Source organism: Myotis yumanensis, unplaced genomic scaffold, assembly GCF_028538775.1.
Source record: "Myotis yumanensis isolate MYYU_CA2020_CCGP unplaced genomic scaffold, mMyoYum1.0.hap1 SCAF_16, whole genome shotgun sequence".
NCBI lineage: Eukaryota > Metazoa > Chordata > Mammalia > Chiroptera > Vespertilionidae > Myotis > Myotis yumanensis.
Window position 1 is genome coordinate 18,902,605 of NW_027223767.1, and position 17,604 is coordinate 18,920,208.

The 17,604-nt window shown below is 59.9% G+C and overlaps 1 protein-coding gene across 1 annotated transcript in view; it reads right to left on the reverse strand.

The window, feature by feature from the left end:
• Positions 1 to 11,356, reverse strand: part of DOC2B (double C2 domain beta) — a 31,434-nt gene extending 20,078 nt beyond the window's left edge. The window contains exons 1-3 of the mRNA XM_070394720.1: positions 10,964 to 11,356; positions 3,015 to 3,094; positions 100 to 174 (exon numbers count right to left, since the gene is read on the reverse strand). Coding sequence (XP_070250821.1) covers positions 100 to 174; positions 3,015 to 3,094; positions 10,964 to 11,336 — 528 coding nt within the window. The 5' untranslated portion in view covers positions 11,337 to 11,356. The remainder of the gene's footprint in view (positions 1 to 99; positions 175 to 3,014; positions 3,095 to 10,963) is intronic.
• Between the last annotated feature and the right edge of the window lie 6,248 nt (positions 11,357 to 17,604).

Genomic DNA, 17,604 nt, shown 5'->3' on the forward strand with positions numbered 1-17,604 from the left:
AGAGGGTGTGAGAGCTGTGCACCTCCCTGGGTGCCCCAAGCCCAGCCTGGGCCGCCACAGCAGGCAGAGCTGGTTGGCAGCCTAGGACAGCCCCCTTACCTTACTGGCTCCTGGCAGCAGGTGCAGCTTGACATAGGGGTCTGCCAGCCCGTTGTGGTCCATCGGCTTCAGGCCCTGAGCAGAGAACAGCAAAGGCTGTGAACCGGGCGTTGGGGACACAGAGCAGCCGGGCCTCCAGGCACCGGGTCAGCAGGCACCCCTTGTTCCCAAGCACCAGGCTGAGTCCATTCATGACCCTCCTTCACAGCGGCCCCCCACACTCTAAGGAGGGGGGAGTGAGGATGCTAGTGTTGTCTCCCCTCCCCCAACATCCTGCCCAGGGCAGCCTTTCTCTTCCCATCTCCTTATCAGGAGGCCTGGCCACTCACCCTGCTTTGGTCAGGCCCCTCCTTCTTCCTAACCCCACCCCCTGCTCCCCACACAGAACTTCCCTCGCTGACCCTACATCCATTTGCCCGTCTGTCCACGCAGCCACACGCTGCCCTCTGGGGCTGTAGAAAAAACGTCCTGCGTCCTGGAGAGCAGGCCCAGCCTCTCCCGGGATTTGCCACAGCTCCCTGCGTGCGTGTCTGTGGAGGCCACGCAGCGAGCCGGCCGCCCACGGAGGTCCCTCCACGAGATGGCAGCCCTCACTCACGCTGGACAGTCCGTGGGCCCAGGGAGCCGGGAGCCCTGAGCAGCTGGGGCTGAGTTGACCTCATGCCTGCTCCCGATTCTGAAACTGCATTTTCTCCTCCTGGGCTGGTGCGCAGGGCAGCAGGGAGGCAGGCGTGGCGTGTGCAGGCCGAGCTGGCAGCCCCGGCTGAACTGCTAGTTGGTTGCTCATGACCGGGCCCACCTCGAAGGGGGGCTGTGCCCCTCTGCCCCTGCTCCCACCTCGGTTTAAAGGAGCTCCCAGGTGGGCACGCCCACCGCCTGCTCTGCTCTGGGAGGGGGCACACAGGCTGTAGGGCCAGGCCGGCCTGGCAGCTCCTGCACTGTGAACTGGGTAAGGGCGGAGGTCCCGGGTCTCCTGGGCCTCAGCTTTAGCGTCTGTCAAAGGGGTGAGCAGCTCTCACCTCCCAGGGCGGGAGTGAGAGTCGAGGTGATGCTGACCCAGGGCCTGGACAGCAGGGGGCTGCTCCCCTTTCTCTACGTGCTAGCTCCCCCCTCTCCCCCGGGAGAAGCCAGAGGAGGGTGGAGGGTGGGGTGGGGTATCTGTGCTCTGCCCTGCCCTGCGGGCCGGCTCTGGGCCGAGGCTGACTCTGAGGCCCTGTGTGCACCAGGGCAACCAGGTGGCCTTTCAAACACAAGGCCCTCTCCCAGCCTCTGGCCTGCTCCCAGGAAGTGCCTGGGCTGGTGGTCTGTTAATTTCCTTAGTTCCTCTGTGGGAACGAGGCCCATGTGCCCATGCATGTGGGTGGGTGCCTCCCCCGGCACCACCCCCGGGACAGCACTAGGTACTGAGGACCTGATCGTGTACGGCTCACCCTCCACGCAGGTGGGGGTGATTAACCCCATTTTACAGATGAGCAAACTGAGGCTGCTGTGCTTACTCAGGGGGAAGGTGGCCAAACTAGGGGCCAGGACATCGGGCCTCCTCCCAGAGTCCCCTGAGGGGCTCTGCCTGTCAGCCATGCCTCAGCCTCCTTCCCAAACCACAACCCAGAGCCGCAGCTCCTCCCATCCCTGCGACACCCCCTGCCCTGCAGGACTGGGTCTAAGCAGGTGAATGACCTGGAGACCGGGGAGCTGCCACGGCTCAGGGTCCTCCCACCCCCCACCTCATATGTGTGCACACAAGGTGCCCAGAGACCTGTACACACACGTCCGTACCCCCAGCCCCACACCTGCACAGCCCCCCTGGGGCCAGGGAGGGAAGATGGGCACACGGTGCGGGAGGGCCCGGTGTCTGGGCTGGGGAGCAGGGGTGCTCTGGCCAGAGTGGCTGGCAGCCAGTGCCCATTCCGTCCCCAAGCCCAGGCACCTGCATAAAGCTGGTGGAGGGAGAGGGGAGGCATCTGTTCGAACTCCGCAGTCTGCCCTCCACCTCGGCACAGCTGGGGTCACCTCTCAGCTCTGTTCCAGGGGCAGGTCTGGAGCCCCTGCCACGCGAGGCTGGGCGTGCCCGCATCACTGCCAGCGCAGCCCCCAGGGGACGGGCTCGGGATGGCGTGTGCAGGCCTCTCGGTGCCCAACGAGGGCCCGGCCCACAGTGGACGATACTCACCGCTGCCGTGGCAGGCCAGGGGGTGGCCCGAGTCGGGGGCGGGGGCATGGCGGGGGCAGTAGCAGGCAGCCTGTCCCTCTGGGTGGGCAGAGCCACGGCAGAGTGGGAGGGCAGGCAGAGAAGCTGGCAGGGAGGGGAGACTAGGGGTGGGGCCTGGGTCCAGGCAGCTCCTCGCTCTGAGCCAGGCCCAGGCCCTTCCACGACTCTACTGGAGGCTCTGCTAGGCTGCACACCGCCCTTACCTTGCGAGAGAACATCCGCTTTGGCACCTTCCTCCCAGAGGGAGCGATATGTGTGGGATGAAGGGAACAGCATGGCTGAGAACAGAGCTGACGCCAGCCACGCCCCAGGGGCAGGACCACCCACGGCCCCACCCAGAGAACAGGGTCAGGAGCTGACCTAAGACATTAATCCCCGCCGGGTGCCTGGCGTGGTCTCAGTGCCCAGAGTGGCACCCTTCCCTCTCCCAACAGCCCCTCCCCAGCTTAGGGGCCTCTGTCCCCGAAAGCCCCGCCCAGGCCTCCCCCCTCTCCTCCTCCTCCCTCCTCTCTGGTCCTGCTCCTTCCCCAACGCCTCCCTCTGCAGGGCTTTTAAGGGCAGCTGAGATGATTTAGGCAAAAATTCCCTCCCTGCCCGGCTCCCACGCAGCACGGACACCACCGGGCCGGACAGGAAACGGGAGGACTGGCCTTCCGCCTCAGCCCCTCCTCCGGGAGCCGGGCCTGGGACGCAAGCCGTGGCCTACCTTGGCCTTGCTGATGGTGCAGTGCAGGGCGTTGTTCTCCTGGTCGTACAGGAGGCTGAAGTCCAGCGTGCCCAGGGCGGCTGCGGACAGAGGGGGGCTCAGGTCACGCATCGCTGCATGGGGAGAAGCGTCACCCACCTTCGTGGGATCGGACAAGGGGCCAGTGCCCACAGGGCCTGCCACCAACTGGGCACCTACCGCACGCCCATCCCTCCACCAGCGTCCCAGCCCCTCCACGCCCCACCTTCTAGATGAGGGGCTGCGGCCCAGACAGGCTAGGTCAACCACCCCCGTCAGAGTGAATAGAGGCCCGAGTCAGACCCCGGTGGTCAGCTGCACAGCCCAGGCCCCTAACCTCCGCACGGTGGAGTCTAACCTGTGGCTGGTCCGTGTGGCACCCACAGGTACTGGGCACTCAGCTGCAGGAGTTCCTGCCCTTCAGCAACCGACAACCTGGGTTCCAGCCTCAGCTTCCCTCTCCCGTTAAATATCACAAGGATTATGGGAGATGGCAGGAGACAGGCTTGGTGAGGCTGCAGGCCCGGGCAGTCTGGTTGGCTGATCTCCTCACCCACCTCCCAGCAACACTCAGGGTGCAGCTCCCTGGTCTCTGGTCCCTTGGGGGCCTGGGCAGGCTTTGAAGAGCCAGCTGCGTCCTCATGCTGTCCCCACCAAGCCCATGAGGCAGCGGGCGATTCCCAAGGGCTGGGCAGAGAATGCAGCAATAATTGGGCGCAGCTGCCACTCCCGGGGGCAATCATGGCAGCTGTGGCCTCCCACGTCGACGCGGCTCCCAGCACGAGGATGAGCGTTGTGGTGGGGGCAGACCTCGGGGCAAGCCTCTGGACCGCAGAGTGCATACTCATAGGATGTCTTCAGAAGCCCAGATCCTGCTCGAAGGCTGCTGGGCTGGTCAACTGGCATCTCATTCATTCATTCATTCCTTGCCGAGTGTCTACAACATGCACACTCTAGGGTGAGACACTAAGGCCTAGTTCCCGCCCCCAGGAAGCACGGCTTGATGGGAGGAACAGATGAAAAGAATTTGCCATAACAGAGTCTGGTGGGCCAAGAGGGATGGGCGATGCTTGATCCTGATGTGAACTGCGGCTATCAGGGAATGCTTCCTGGAGGAGGGGGTGCCTCAGTGGGGCTGGGAAAGGGGCATTCCAACCACAATCCAGCCAGAGCGTTGGGGGCGGAGTGGCTGGAGTGGTGCTGGGGGAGGTCAGGGCACCCAACATGGACTAGACTAGATCCAACTATGGCCCGCCAGCCAAGTCCGGCCACGCCCACCCATTTATATCCGAACCACAGACCCCTGCTCACTGTAACAAGGCAGAGCTGAGTAGATGTCACAGGGACCATACTGCCCACAGATCCCTGGGCTCACACAGGGGCCCAGGCTTGGCAAAGTTTGTTTTTTTTTTAAAATTGATTTCAGAGAGGAAGGGAGAGGGGGAGAGAGAAACATTAATGATGAGAGAGGATCATTGATCGGCTGCCTCCTGCACACCCCCTACTGGGGATCAAGCTCACAACCTGGGCATGTGTCCTGACCGGGAATGGAACCATCGAATCGTGACCTCCTGGTTCACAGGTCGATGCTCAACCACTGAGCCACGCTGACTGGCCCTGACAAAGTTTTGGGGCTGCAGAGAAATGGGCAAATTAAGGCCTGTGATGTGGAGCTGCCCTTCATTCTGAGGTGATGGCACCGAGTCAGGTGTGCCTTGCTCTGTAGCTCCTCACCCAGGATAAGGCACCCCGCTCAGCATCTCTGTTCTTGCCTGGCGGGCACACGGCCCTGGGTTCAAATCCCGGCTCTGCACGTCCTGGCTGTGCGACCTCTGGCAGCGTATCCAGCCTCTCTCTGCCTCAGTTTCCCCTGCAAGATGGAGACGCAATAAGATCCACCTCCCAGCATCGTGCTTTAAAACACACCCGGGACACAGAAAACGCTCAGCGGATAATTATAGAAGAGCAGAGCCATTTAGGTGACTTTTCTAGAAAACTGTACTTGCCCCGCTGAGACACCTTCTGGAATGAACTCGTTCCAAACTGGATCACTCCCCTCCCCGGCTGGTGAGCGTGGAAGATACAACTGGCCACTTGCACTTTCCTGAGTAACCTGAGTCATGGCGATGACGCCGGTTACTGTTCTGCGTCACAGTCACAGCACAGACACGGACGGGGGTGTGGGATGATTCCTCCACCCAGCGACCCGGGTGGCCACTCTGAGAGGTTTTCCTCATGTTTCTGCACCTGCTTTCCACTGGCTTCCAGCTCCTGTTAAAGGACCCGCCTCTGCTGGCACAGCTCCCTCCTCCTCAATAGCTACTTGCTTCGTCTACGAAACCGGGTGAGAATGCGTGTTAGAACTGTGTCCAAACTAGGAGTCGACAGGCCCTGAGTGGAGCCTCCGGGGCTTCTTCCTGAGCAGACTATGTTGCTTTAAGGCTGACGGTGTCTGGCCTTTTGCTGCCTGTATTCCTAGCTCCCAGGGAGGCGGGCAGGTGAGGGTGCTGTACGCGAGGCCTACATCACCAGGCCCCCAACAGCGACACAGCCGCGGGCCCCACGCTCTCCAAGTCTGTGCTTTTGTAAGAATATTCTCCAAAGCTGTTGGCTTTACACGACGCCCAGTCACTCTGCTGTCCAGTTCAGGCCCATCCGCGGTTTGCTAACCCCAGACACTAGCCTCCCGAGAGCAGGGACCAGGCCTTGGCCACGCCTGGGCCACCAGCAAAGAGCAGATGTTCCATCCACATGGCTGGTCCATTCAAACCAACTCTCTCCCCAGCTGCTCTATGGTGTGATGCCCGCATGTTAACATGCGCACCCCACGATCCCTGAAGTTTCCCAATCCCAGAGAAGGACAAGCAGTGAGATGGAGGGGCCACCTGCTTCCCACCTGGGAACAGCTCCAGGAGGAGACAGGCCCCTCCCACTGGGCCCCCAGACATCCCTAAGGAGGCCTGCGCCGCTCAGTGGAACGGGCACCTGTTACCACTTTCCCCGAGGAACATGTCTAGTGTCGCCCCAGGGCGAGGTTGTCGAGTTTCTTTGAACTCCAATATGAGTTTTGTAAGAAATAATGGTTTATAAATGGAAGCTCAGTCACCGTTTTTAGAGACTTGCCAGTGATGGGAGCTCTCTTAGGGCGTTCATAGTCCCAAGTCATTTCCCATTCAGAGAAACGAGGCTCAGAGAGGGGAGGCAACCTGCTCAGGGTGGCACAGCAGAGCCGGACACAGCATCCAGGCCTCGCCACTGCCATCCCGATAGTTCCTGCCCTACAGCCCACGGCTCCTGAGATGTTTTGTCTGCCACTTAGTTTAGCTGAGATCTCAGGAGGATGCCTTGGAGAAAACAGAGAAAAGCAGAGTTGCTCTTGGGAACCGGGAAGGGCTTGGCCGTGCTCTGCGGGGGGGAGGGGGTAGGCTCTGAGTGGGAAACGCACTCGGGCTGTGTTGCGGGTGAGGAGGGCCCCAGGGCAGGCGAAGGTGCTGGTCTGTGTGAGCCACGGGGTCCTGCCCTTGAGTCACTCAAATCACGCGCCCTGGCTAACGTTTCCATCCTTGGAGAAATAACGGGGGTTGGTCACTAATGGGCCTTGGAGAGTTGTCACCCGCTTGTTGGTAATTATAGAGCTTTAATGGGGCTAATTCAGAGACAAGCCAGCTCCAGCCCCTGCCGGTTCCTCCGAGGCTGAAGGGCCCTCTGCTCTGCTGACGGAGACCGAAGGCATCACTTTGACCTTGGTTTGCACCTGGACTTTCCTCCCGAACACCCTTGGGCATAGGAAATCGGCCCTGTGTGTGTGTGTGCGTGTGTGTGTGTGTGTGTGTGTGTTGTTGTTTTTTTTGAAGAAAAATGTCAGCCTCTTGGAAAGTTTTAAAAATCTATGGCAAGAGACACAAACATGATCAGGCCTGAACTGAAGGCATTTTGTAGTTGGAGAAACGGAGGCACTGAGCTGGGCACTGCAAGGGGACAAAGGAGAATGAGCCACACATCCTCCAGGAGCTCAGAGGCAGAGGGTAGGGCTCTTATGCATCTACTCATCCCCCTGCTTTAAGCCGTTCAAGTTCTCCGCTGCCTCCTGGACTCATCTCCACCTCCTCCGTGTGCCATTCAGGGCCCTCGGCCCCTCTGAGATGTGATGGCTTTGGCCTCATCGTTAATCTTTTCCCCTTTACTTCAGCCACTTAACCTACTGCTCTGCCTCCGCTGGGCTGTTCCTACACCTCTGCACCTGCTGGGCAGTCCCTCTACCAGGAGCACCGCCCTTCCTCCCTCCCTCCCTCCCGCCTCTGAGTGGAGTCTTCCCTGTGGTGAACTCTGCCAGCCAGTGCTTGGCACTGGGTTCCTGCCTCCCTGTCCTCACTGCTGGGCTATTGGTGCCTTTTGATTTCCCTAAACTCCCTGATGACAGAGCCTGTGTCTCAGTCATTCTTGAGTCTCCATGCCCAGCACAGTGCCTGACACAGAGTTGGCCTTGCGATGTTGAGTGGCATAACAATACGGTCCGGGCAGAACATGACTGGTTCAAAGGAAGGGCATCACTGCTAGGGGGCCCAGGAAGTGGCCCCAGCCGAGGGCCTTCGGGGCAGGCCTCACGGCGATTCCCCGGTCCTTTCTCGCTCCAGGCCTGCATGGCATCCGTCCTGCCCCAGCCTGGGCGGAATCTGGCCCGGCAGGCGGAAACATGGGTACCTGATGCAATCCTGGCCGGTGAGGCAGAAAGACAGGTCTCCTGGGGAGTCTGGGAGAGATTTCCTCACTCTTACACTGAGACATGGGAGAGGAAACTGACCCTTATCAAAGTTAGGATCCTGCCCGGCCGGCGTGGCTCAGTGGTCGAGCATCGACCTATGAACCGGAGGTCACGGTTTGATTCCTGATCGGGGCACGTGCCGGGATTGTGGGCTTGATCCCCAGTGTGGGGTGTGCAGTGCAGGAGGCAGCCAATCCATGAGGCTCTCTCATTATTGATGTTTCTTTCTCTCTCTCCCTCTCCCTTCCTCTCTGAAATAAATAAAAATACATATATTTTTAAAAAGGATCCTATTGCTACATATGATGGTTGGATCTGCAGCAGCCACCTTGCACCACGAGGGAGGTCAGCCTGAGAGGACATGAGAATGGCCTTGTGGAAAGACAGATGTTGCTGATGAGTTGCTGTCTACATGTACCCGGTGCCACCAACCTCAACAGTCCTCAGTGTGTAACACATTTGAGTTTTCTGTTACTTGCGCCCCAAAGCATTCTAGTCATTACAGTTTTGAAGAATGGACTGGGTTTCCACAGGTGGAGAGTGGGTGGGCAGGGAAGAGGTACATGAAGAGGGTGGGCCATAGGGTCCGTCTGGAGGGAAGCCAGCCTCAGAGTCCAGCTCAGGTGGACACACTGTGGACCACGGGGGAGGTCCGCACTTCTACCTCCAACACTCACTGCCTCTTCTCCCCGACAACACTCCTCGGTTAGATCAGTTTGGAACATGTCAACGTGGTGCGTATGCCTTGAGGTGACTTACAAAGGATGAGCTTTAAAGGGAAGGAAGAAAAGGCCGAATAAATAAACCGCGCTTCCCTCCTGGCCTTGGACAACAGACCAACCGCCCTAATTTCTTTTTGTTAGAAGAGAGCTAATCCAATAATTAGGGCAGCAAATAGCATAACCCTGGCTAAAGCTGTAAAGAACCATCTGGCTTGAATCATTTAGGCTTCTCCCAGGGATCTGGTTGTCAGAGCCAAGAGGCGACGGTGGCCTGGGGTACTGGGTGGAGAGCAATTCTGCCCCAGAACTTGGTCCCTCGGCGGACAGGAGCCAAGATTTCTGTGTTCCCATCCCTGGCATGTTTGCTCAGCTACTGATGGTGGGCTGCCCCTCGAAGGGGATCAAGGGGCCCCAGCTGGCCCTGGCTCAGCCACATTCTCTCCTTCCTGGCTCTGTTCAGCAGACTGCGCTGGCCATAGGGTTGTGCCCAGCTCACGGCTCAGGCTGGCAAGGCCGTGTCTAGGGCTGCCTTGTACCGCCGACCCCAAGTGAGTCTGTCCCCTGCGAGGACTCGTGGGCTCTCTGGGCCCAGGCCCCAGCCCTGTTGCCTCTCTGCTGCTAGGACAGTGCTCTGAGAAGGAGTGCGGAGGTGATGGCCTGGAGATGTGGAGGCTGGCCTGAGTTTGGGGCTCTCTGGTCCCCTCGGGCTATGGGTTCAGGGGCAGCCAGAAGAAACGACGCGTTTCTCTCCTCTGTTGTATGTTACCCAGAGGACCCTTGTGGCACGTGGAGGGCTGCCCGAAGCTCAGGCAGAAGCCCTGCCTGCCGCGCCCCCTCCCTGGACGGGGAAGGAAAGGTGCTGCAAACAGAACAAGTTCCTCATCCTTTCTTCCCGAGGTGACTCTGGGTTCAGCACATCCAAGGGGGGGACTTGGGTCCCAGTTAGGGACCGCCTAGAGGCACAGTGAGGGGGTGCGCTTTGCCCAGGGCGCCAGGGACTGGGGGTGGGGAAGATCCAGGCACAGCCCTGAGGCCAATCAACTCTCCCAATTCCATTTCCCCAGCTGGCAGAGAAGTGGGGGGAGAGGCCTGCTCCCCGATGAAGCGGGTAGCTGGGGGGCAGGGCCTCAATACGCCAGCCTCTGGCTGCAGGGCTGTGGTCCAGGCCCAGAGAAAGTGCACAGAAGGCAGTTTTCCCACACAGGCCTGGGCTCTGACCCGCCCGCCTCAGCTGATGTCCTTCCTGGGCTCACTCCCCCGGGCCTCCTAGGTAGGGCGATGGGAGACCGCTGCCCCCCCCCCCCCCCCGGGGCTGGTAACCCCACCACCAGCATCAGAGGCACATTTTATGCAGGAGGGCACGCCAGACCCCCCAGCCCGAGGCCCCTGTGAGCACCCGAGCCAGGCGCCGCCAACCTCGCTGCGCTGCGCGGGGGGGATGGGGCCCGGTGGGCCATGGCGACGCCCGCGAGTGACCCTGCCCGGAAAGGTGCACACCCTGGGCGAGGCTGGGGTTTGACGCGGGTTTTCCGGGACTGAGAGGGACGTGCTGGGCTGCAGCTGGGCTGGGGGCCTTGCAGGTGGCGCGCACCCCTCCCCACTCCCATCCGCTCAAACGCATTCAGCACCGGGTAGCGACCTCTTCAGTCTCCGCGTCCCCTGCAGTCCGGGCCGGGCGGGGCTCAGAGACGCGAAAGGCGCCAGAAGCGCCCACCGCCGCCCCGGGGGGACCCGGGTGCTCGCCTACTCGCTGGGGCTCAGGGCTCGGTCCCGGGAGAAGGAGGCGCGGGCTGGGGGGCCCCTCCTGGCCGGGGCGGCGGGCGTAACAGGTGGGCGAAGGCGGCGGCCCCGCGAGCGCAGCGGCAGGGTCCACGGACCCGGGGGAGGAACCGCCAAGGTTTCTCCAAAAGACAAGCAGCCCCGCAGTCCTCGGTCCCCGGCCCGCGCGCCAGCAAAACCGCCGCGCTCTGCGGGCCGCCGGGCCCACCGGAGGCCAGCCCGGCCCCGGGCCCCCTCCCCGCGCGGCTCCGGTCCAACCCTCGGCCCCGAGCCGGCCCGCAGCGGGCTCCCGGCACCGAGCGGCCGCGCAGGCGGCAGCAACTGGTGTCTCCCAGGGCGCAGCTCCGCCCTTCCCGGGAACAAAAGCCGCCGCCCGCGCCCGGGCTCCAGCCGAGACGGGGTGCGGCGCGGGCTCCGGGGAGCCGGGCCTCGGAAATGGGACACCCCCCGGAGGCGCCCCCAAACTTCCCACCCCTCCGGCCCGGGTGGAGGAAGCTGCCGGGGCGGGGTCGGCCGGGCGCGCGAGGACCGGGCGAGGGGCCGCGACCGGCGGGGGGTGCGTGCCGAGCGCACGGGGACCGCAGGCGGCCCGCGGGCCCTCGAGGTCGGGAGCGCGTGGGCAGCGGAGCCGCGGGCGCGGGCGCGAAGGCGGCGAGTTGGAAACTTACTGCAGTCGTCGGACTCGTAGCCGTCGGCGTCCGGCTCCTCCTCGGGCGGCTTGGCCGGAGGCCGCGCGGGGCTGGGGCCGGGGCCGGGGCCCGGGCTGGCGCCGTAAGCTCCGAAGAGCTGGTCCACGTCCTCTTCGTCGTCGCGGGCGCCGTCGGAGGGGCTGCGGCGGCCCGCGCCGGTCGCGGCCGGGCGCGCGGGGGCGTCCGGGGGCGCAGTGGCGCGGGGCCCCGCGGCCGGGGGCAGGCCCCGCGGGAAGCGGGGGAAGTAGTCGGAGATCTGCTTGATGGGCCGGATGGGGCCGGGGCACACGTCGATGGCCATATGCTCCTGGATGCTGATGGTCGCCTTCTCCCCGCGCCGCCGGAGGGTCATGCAGGCAGCGCGGTCCCGCCCGGGCGCGGCCCGGCCTGGTCTGGCGCAGCCCGGCCGGGGGCGGCTCGACAAGCCGGCGGGGCGCGGCGCGGGTGCGGGCAGCGCCGGCGGCGCCCCCGGGACGGCCCTGACGCGGCGGCGACCTGCTCGGCGGCGGCGGGCGCGAGTGAGTGCCGGGGGCCGGCGGGCGGGGGGCGGGCCCAGCCGCGTCACCCGGCAGCAGCCAAGCAGTGCGAGTGTGCGGGCGGCGCGGGCGGCGCGGAGCCGGAGCCGGAGCCGGAGCTGGAGCCGAGCGCGCCGAGCGCCGCACTCACCGGCGCTCACACCGCGCGCACGCCGGCCCGGGACCCCGCGCGCGCACACACGCGGGAGGGCAGGGCCACCTGGGCGCCTTCCACTCACGCGCGGTCGCAGGACTAGCGGGGAGCTGAGCAGGGACACGCAGGACGCACACCCGCACGTTCCCGCCCGTGCCAGCCCCGGCCGGGTCCCGTTCCTTCTCACAGGACACACGCAGGCTGTGCAAGGACGTTCCAAACACACAAACGTGTGTGCACAGTCGGCGGGAGTGCTCACTAGCTCATATCTTTGCAGGACACACACACGCAAACATATGTGTCTACGCAGAGTTGGCTGAGTACACCTCTAACATAATACACCAGCACATGGGCACAGAGGTGGCCAGGGGGCTGGGCACACATGCTTCCAAGCACACCTCACAGGGCACACAAACACACCACAGAAGCGATGGAGGGTTCTGCACAGACATCCCCCTGCCACACAGACACACACACACACACACACACACACTCACACACACATCTAGTGGATACACAGCCGCACTCCTAGGAATGTGGGCACACACTGCTCACACACTAGCAGGGCATGTGCATCCTCCGTTCGCCAAGGTCATTGCTGGCACAGTCTGTTCACACTTCCTCTCAGGTCTCACACAAACATTCTGTAAACTCAACTTAGCTCCTTGCTTAACCAGTGAGTAGTTAAAGGGACCCATGGGAACAGGCCGGGAGAACCTTGATCTCCAGCTTTGGTCAGGAGGGAGGGGAGGGCAGGCAGGGCCCGTCAGAGAGCCCTTCCCAAGGAGTGATGGACGAGGCAGAGGTGGCAAGCAGGGTGTGGTCTGCTCATCGCCCGGCCTCACACGGTCAGATAAATAAACAAACCCCAGACAGCCCATCCCTGGCTGCTGTCCTCCTTTCCGGGAACAGAGCTCTGCAGGGGAATGGCTGCTGCTCATACAGGTGTGTCCGCGGAAAGCCCTGGGCATGGAGGGAACCCTGTTTACTCGCTGGTTTCTAGGGACAAATCAATGCTATCTTCTTGGCTGGGTCCTTTCCTTGAGTCTGAATGAGGGGCCGCAAGCCTGGGCCCCTCCCTCCACCATAACCCCCGTGGAGGGGTGGGGAGCAGAGAGAAAGGAGAGGGGGCCTTGTCTTCATCACTTCCAGCTGCATCACCTGGCAGATCATTTGATCTCTCTGAACCTCAGTTTCCTCATCTGTGAAATGGGGCTAATTCAATTCTCATAGCCCTCCTGTCACCGAGTGTGACAGATAAGAGGTGCTCAACAGGGCTGCTTTCTCTTCTCCCTTCCCTTGGGAGATGAGACTCTGGTGAGAAATGATGGAGAACCATATGTCGTTTCACGGTAAGTTCTGCATTGGGGAGTGATGGCCACTCTCTATCACTGAAAACTATGGTATATTGTGTCACAGGGCACACCTGTGACATCTGTTTAAAGATGTCATCTCACAGGGTCCTTAAACTACCCCCTGATGTAGGCAGGGTTTCCTGTTCCCTTTTCGCAGTGAGGAAAGTAACTTGCCCAGGGTGACTGCTGGCTGGTGGCAGAGCTGGCATAAGAATCCAGCTGTCCTGACTTTTTTTAAAAAAATATTTTTTAAATTGATTTTTTACAGAGAGGAAGGGAGAGGGATAGAGAGTTAGAAACATCCATGAGAGAGAAACACTGATCAGCTGCCTCCTGCACGTCCCCTACTGGGGATGTGCCCGCAACCCAGGTACATGCCCTTGACCAGAATCGAACCTGGGACCCTAGAGTCCGCAGGCCGACGCTCTATCCACTGAGCCAAACTGGTTAGGGCTGTCCTGACTTTTTGAGGCTTCCACTCCCCCTCTCTGGTCTCTCCCTCTTCAGCCCTACAGAGCTCCGGGGATCAGAGCACAACTGGAGACAGGGGTAAAACCTTGTTCCCTAAACCTTCTCCTGAAGCTTCTTGGATGGGGACAGTCCAAACTGAGGAGGAGGAAAAGGGGAAGAGAGGGAGGGCCAGAGTCCTCAGGGGTCACAGTGGGAATGGACCAGCCGGAGGGCTCCCTGAGGACAATCTGGGATCCTGATGGGAGGAAAATTCAGCCTTGCAGGAGTCAAAGGCCGAGGGAAGGACAGGCGAGCCTGGAAGCCAAACACAATGGGTTTCTCACTTCCAGGAATGCTTATGGGGATTAGTCCTTAATTGGCACAGAATGACTTCTTCGGTGCCAGAGGTGGCTGTAGCACCGGGCGATTATGTAATGGCACAGGGTGTTAAGATACAGACACGGAGCCATCATTTCATAATTCTTTCACTTGGGGAATCAGAGAGTGTTGTCATCATCTTACAGAGGAGAAACCGAGGCTTCAGAGCGTGAAGCGACGGAATGAGAGCGTGGATATTCTGGCCCCTGACCCTGTGTTCTTTTTGACATCAAAGCTCTACCCATGTTCACTGGGGGTGGGGACGGAAGAGGGCTGACAGCGCCATCCTGGCCTCCTGTGGGTCTGGTTTTCTGGAAGATCAGGCTCTTGGCTCTGAAGGTGCTGGCTTTGGGCAGGATCTAAAAGTTGGGTAGAGGGCTGAGACTCCGAGGCACAGAGCCGGGGGCCCTAGGATGCAGGCTGGAGAAACACGGGGCCTCCGGCAGGTGGTGGAGCCGAGAGCCACTCTGAGGTCTGAGCTTGTCTAGCTCTGAGCCCTGCTGAGATGGGGTGGGGCCCCTGGAGGGTGGGATTGGTGTTAGCTGTGCAGGTGTGCAGTTTCTAGAAAGAGTGGGCAGCAGAGCCAGGCGGACTTGATTCAAAAGCCAGTGCCCCCCTCCTGCTGTGTCTGACTTGGGCAAGTCACTTAACTTAGGCCTCGGTCTCACCTGTGGGACGGAGGAGGCCATGAACAACCTCATACCTGGAGATGGGGATGGATAGAAAGTGCCTGGCATGCAACAGGCGCGCAGGGAGTTGTAGTTCTCCTGCCTGTGCCTTCCCGGTGCAAACCACCCTCATCCGGCCTGTGCCTGCCTCAGATTCCTCTACCAGTGAAGTGCAGTCGGCTGCCTTCTCCCTGCCTGCTGCCAGGACCAGCTGAGGACGAAGGGGGAAGTGCACTGCGAAGCGGAGGTACTTGCCAAGGCTGGGGCACCAGCTGGCATGTGGGATCTCTAAGCAGCTGGACATGCCCAGACGCCATCAATCATGTCACCTCTAGTCCCCCTGCTGGGTGGGCGGCTCGGCATTTTGGAATGGCCCTTGAGTAGAGTCTGCCCTTGGTCAGAGCCCTCAGGAACGCTGCTGCTTCTCTCACAGGCTTCTCTCACAGGCTTCTAGGCTCCCACCAACACACAAAGGCTCTTCCTAATGAGGTAGAAGTGGGTTCTGGAAGGATGGCCCTGGGTGCATCTTACTGTGCACCCCTGGGTTATTTTTATGCACAATTATTTTTATGAGACTCGCTGGGCCAGAAGGTGCTAATGGTTTAATACAGTGATTCTCACCTGTTTTGCTGCCTCCACACTGTTCAATGTGCAGCACCTGGGATGCGTGCGTCAGACCGCCTACAGCGCTTTGGGGACTCTGATACGTGACGCTTTGGGCTTTATGACCCGTTTCCTGGCTAAGAACCACCAGGGAAAGCTCTTCCTTCCAGTAAGTGAGAGGCACTTTAGAGGAAATGACCTTTGCCCTGCACTCGGCTGGCTGTCCTTGGCTGGCACGTCTGGCTGGCGTCTGCGTGCTCGGGGAGGAAGGGCCCGCCCTGGCCCTGGCCTAACGTGTACCCCCCGTTTCCACCCTCCCCTGATCACGCAGCTCTTGACTTGCTGACAGAACCTTCTCTATATTAACAGCCATTTCTAGCCCCAAGGCGGGGCCAGTGGCTGACGGAGTGGGCGCCTGTCCACTCATTTCTTTACGGATCCACCTTCAAACACATATTTATTGAGCACCTACTCTGTGACGGGCCCCAGGCTGCACTCTGTAGGGGGGCCGGTGATGCACGAAGCCCCATTTTCCTTTAGATTCCGACGACAAAGGGCAAATCAGGAGGGGACACGGGAGCTAGCCACTCCGGCCGATAGCTGCCTCTTCCTTGGCCCAGACCGTGGCTTGGCACAGGGAGTGTGGTGGATGCCAACGTAAGCAAGGGGATGTAAAAGTTTGCAATATAGCCGATGGCAGCCGAGAGGCGAACTTGATGTATTAAGCGATATTAAAAATGCAGCTCTTCCTGATAATTTATTATGCACATTCTCATAAAGACATTACAGTCGTCACAGTACATTTACTAGCTCTCGTCCTACCAGTGGGGAAAGTTCGCACTTACCTAATGATGCCAGTGTGCAGGAGGCAAGTGCTCTTGGAGCAGCTGTGATGAGCTAGATGGCTCCGAGAGATGCTCATCTCGCCCAGCCGGTGTGGCTCAGTGGTTGAGCATCGACCTATGAACCGGGAGGTCACGGTTTGATTCCCAGCCGGGGCACATGCCCGGGGTTGTGAGCTCGATCCCCAGTGTGGGGTGTGCAAGAAGCAGCCGATCGATGATGCTCTCTCATCATGGATGTTTCTATCTCTCTCTTCCTCTCCCTTCCTCTCTGAAATCAAGAAAAAGAAGTTTTTAAGAAATTGAAGAAAACTGCCTTTATTAAAAGAAAAAAAAGAGAGGTGCTCACCTTCTCCCCCCACCCCCATACCTGTCCAATGGCTTGCAGACCACAGGCCTGTGACACCCGCCCTCCTCTACCCCCCTGGCTTTCCACGTAGGACCTGAGGCCTATTGAGATGGAGGGCCTGACCCAAGGCCACCTGCGGCAGACCTGGAATCACACGCAGCGGCTGTGCGCTCTCTCCCACCACACAGGCCACGGGCTGAGCTGCCGGATTGAACAGGGGCCAAGGGGAGAGGCTCACCTGCCAGGAGGGGCTTAGCCCAGGATCAGGCTGCCTCTTCCTGGAAATCAGAGGCCAGGGAGGGATCATGCTGGATCCGGAAATAACCTGGTGGAGGACAGGGGTGTAGCCTGTGGCTTAGGGGAGAGCGGGGGTGAGGCCGTGCCCCCCGCCCTCACCCTGGAAGCGGCCTGGAGACCGCTGGAGCTCAGGGTCTTGCTCAAGTGCCTTCTGAACTGGGGTGCCCATCTCAGTGTTATGAACGGGTTGGGATGGGCAGGAGCTCTCACTGGCAATTTTGAAACCCAGGACCAACAGCCACAGCTGTTCCCTTAAATAGCTTTGCATTACGGATGCAGTTCAGAAGGTATTAACAATGCAAATGGTGGCTTCTCATTTTAACTCATTTTACTTTTTAAATTTATGAAATATTTCAGTCATTCCAAAAAAAACAAAAAAGGCCTAGGGTATGATGTCGTCTGCCTATACCCACCAATTAGCTTAAAAAAGTAAATGACAGGTCCCCCTAAAAGCTAAACCTAGAATGACCATGTCATCCAGCAACCCCATTCCTAAGTATATCCCCCAAAGAATTGGCAGCAGGGACTCCGATACTCGTACACCCATGTTCAGTGCAGCATTGTTCACAATGGCCCAAAGGGAAACAACCCAAATTCTCCAAGTGCAGAAACAAATGTGGCACGACAATTCAGTGGAATGTTATTCAGCCCCGAAAAGGAATGACGTTCTGATATATGCTACTATCTAGATCCGTGGTTGGCAAACTGCGGCTCTCGAGCCACATGCGGCTCTTTGGCCCCTTGAGTGTGGCTCTTCCTAAGCCTTAGGAGTACCCTAATTAAGTTAATAACAATGTACCTACCTATATAGTTTAAGTTTAAAAAATTTGGCTCTCAAAAGAAATTTCAATCGTTGTACTGTTGATATTTGGCTCTGTTGACTAATGAGTTTGCCGACCACTGCTCTAGATGAACCTTGAAGACATGTTAAGTGAAATAAGACAGACACAAAAGTACAAAATATTGTTATTTTTCTTATATGAAATACCTAGAATAGGCAAATTTATAG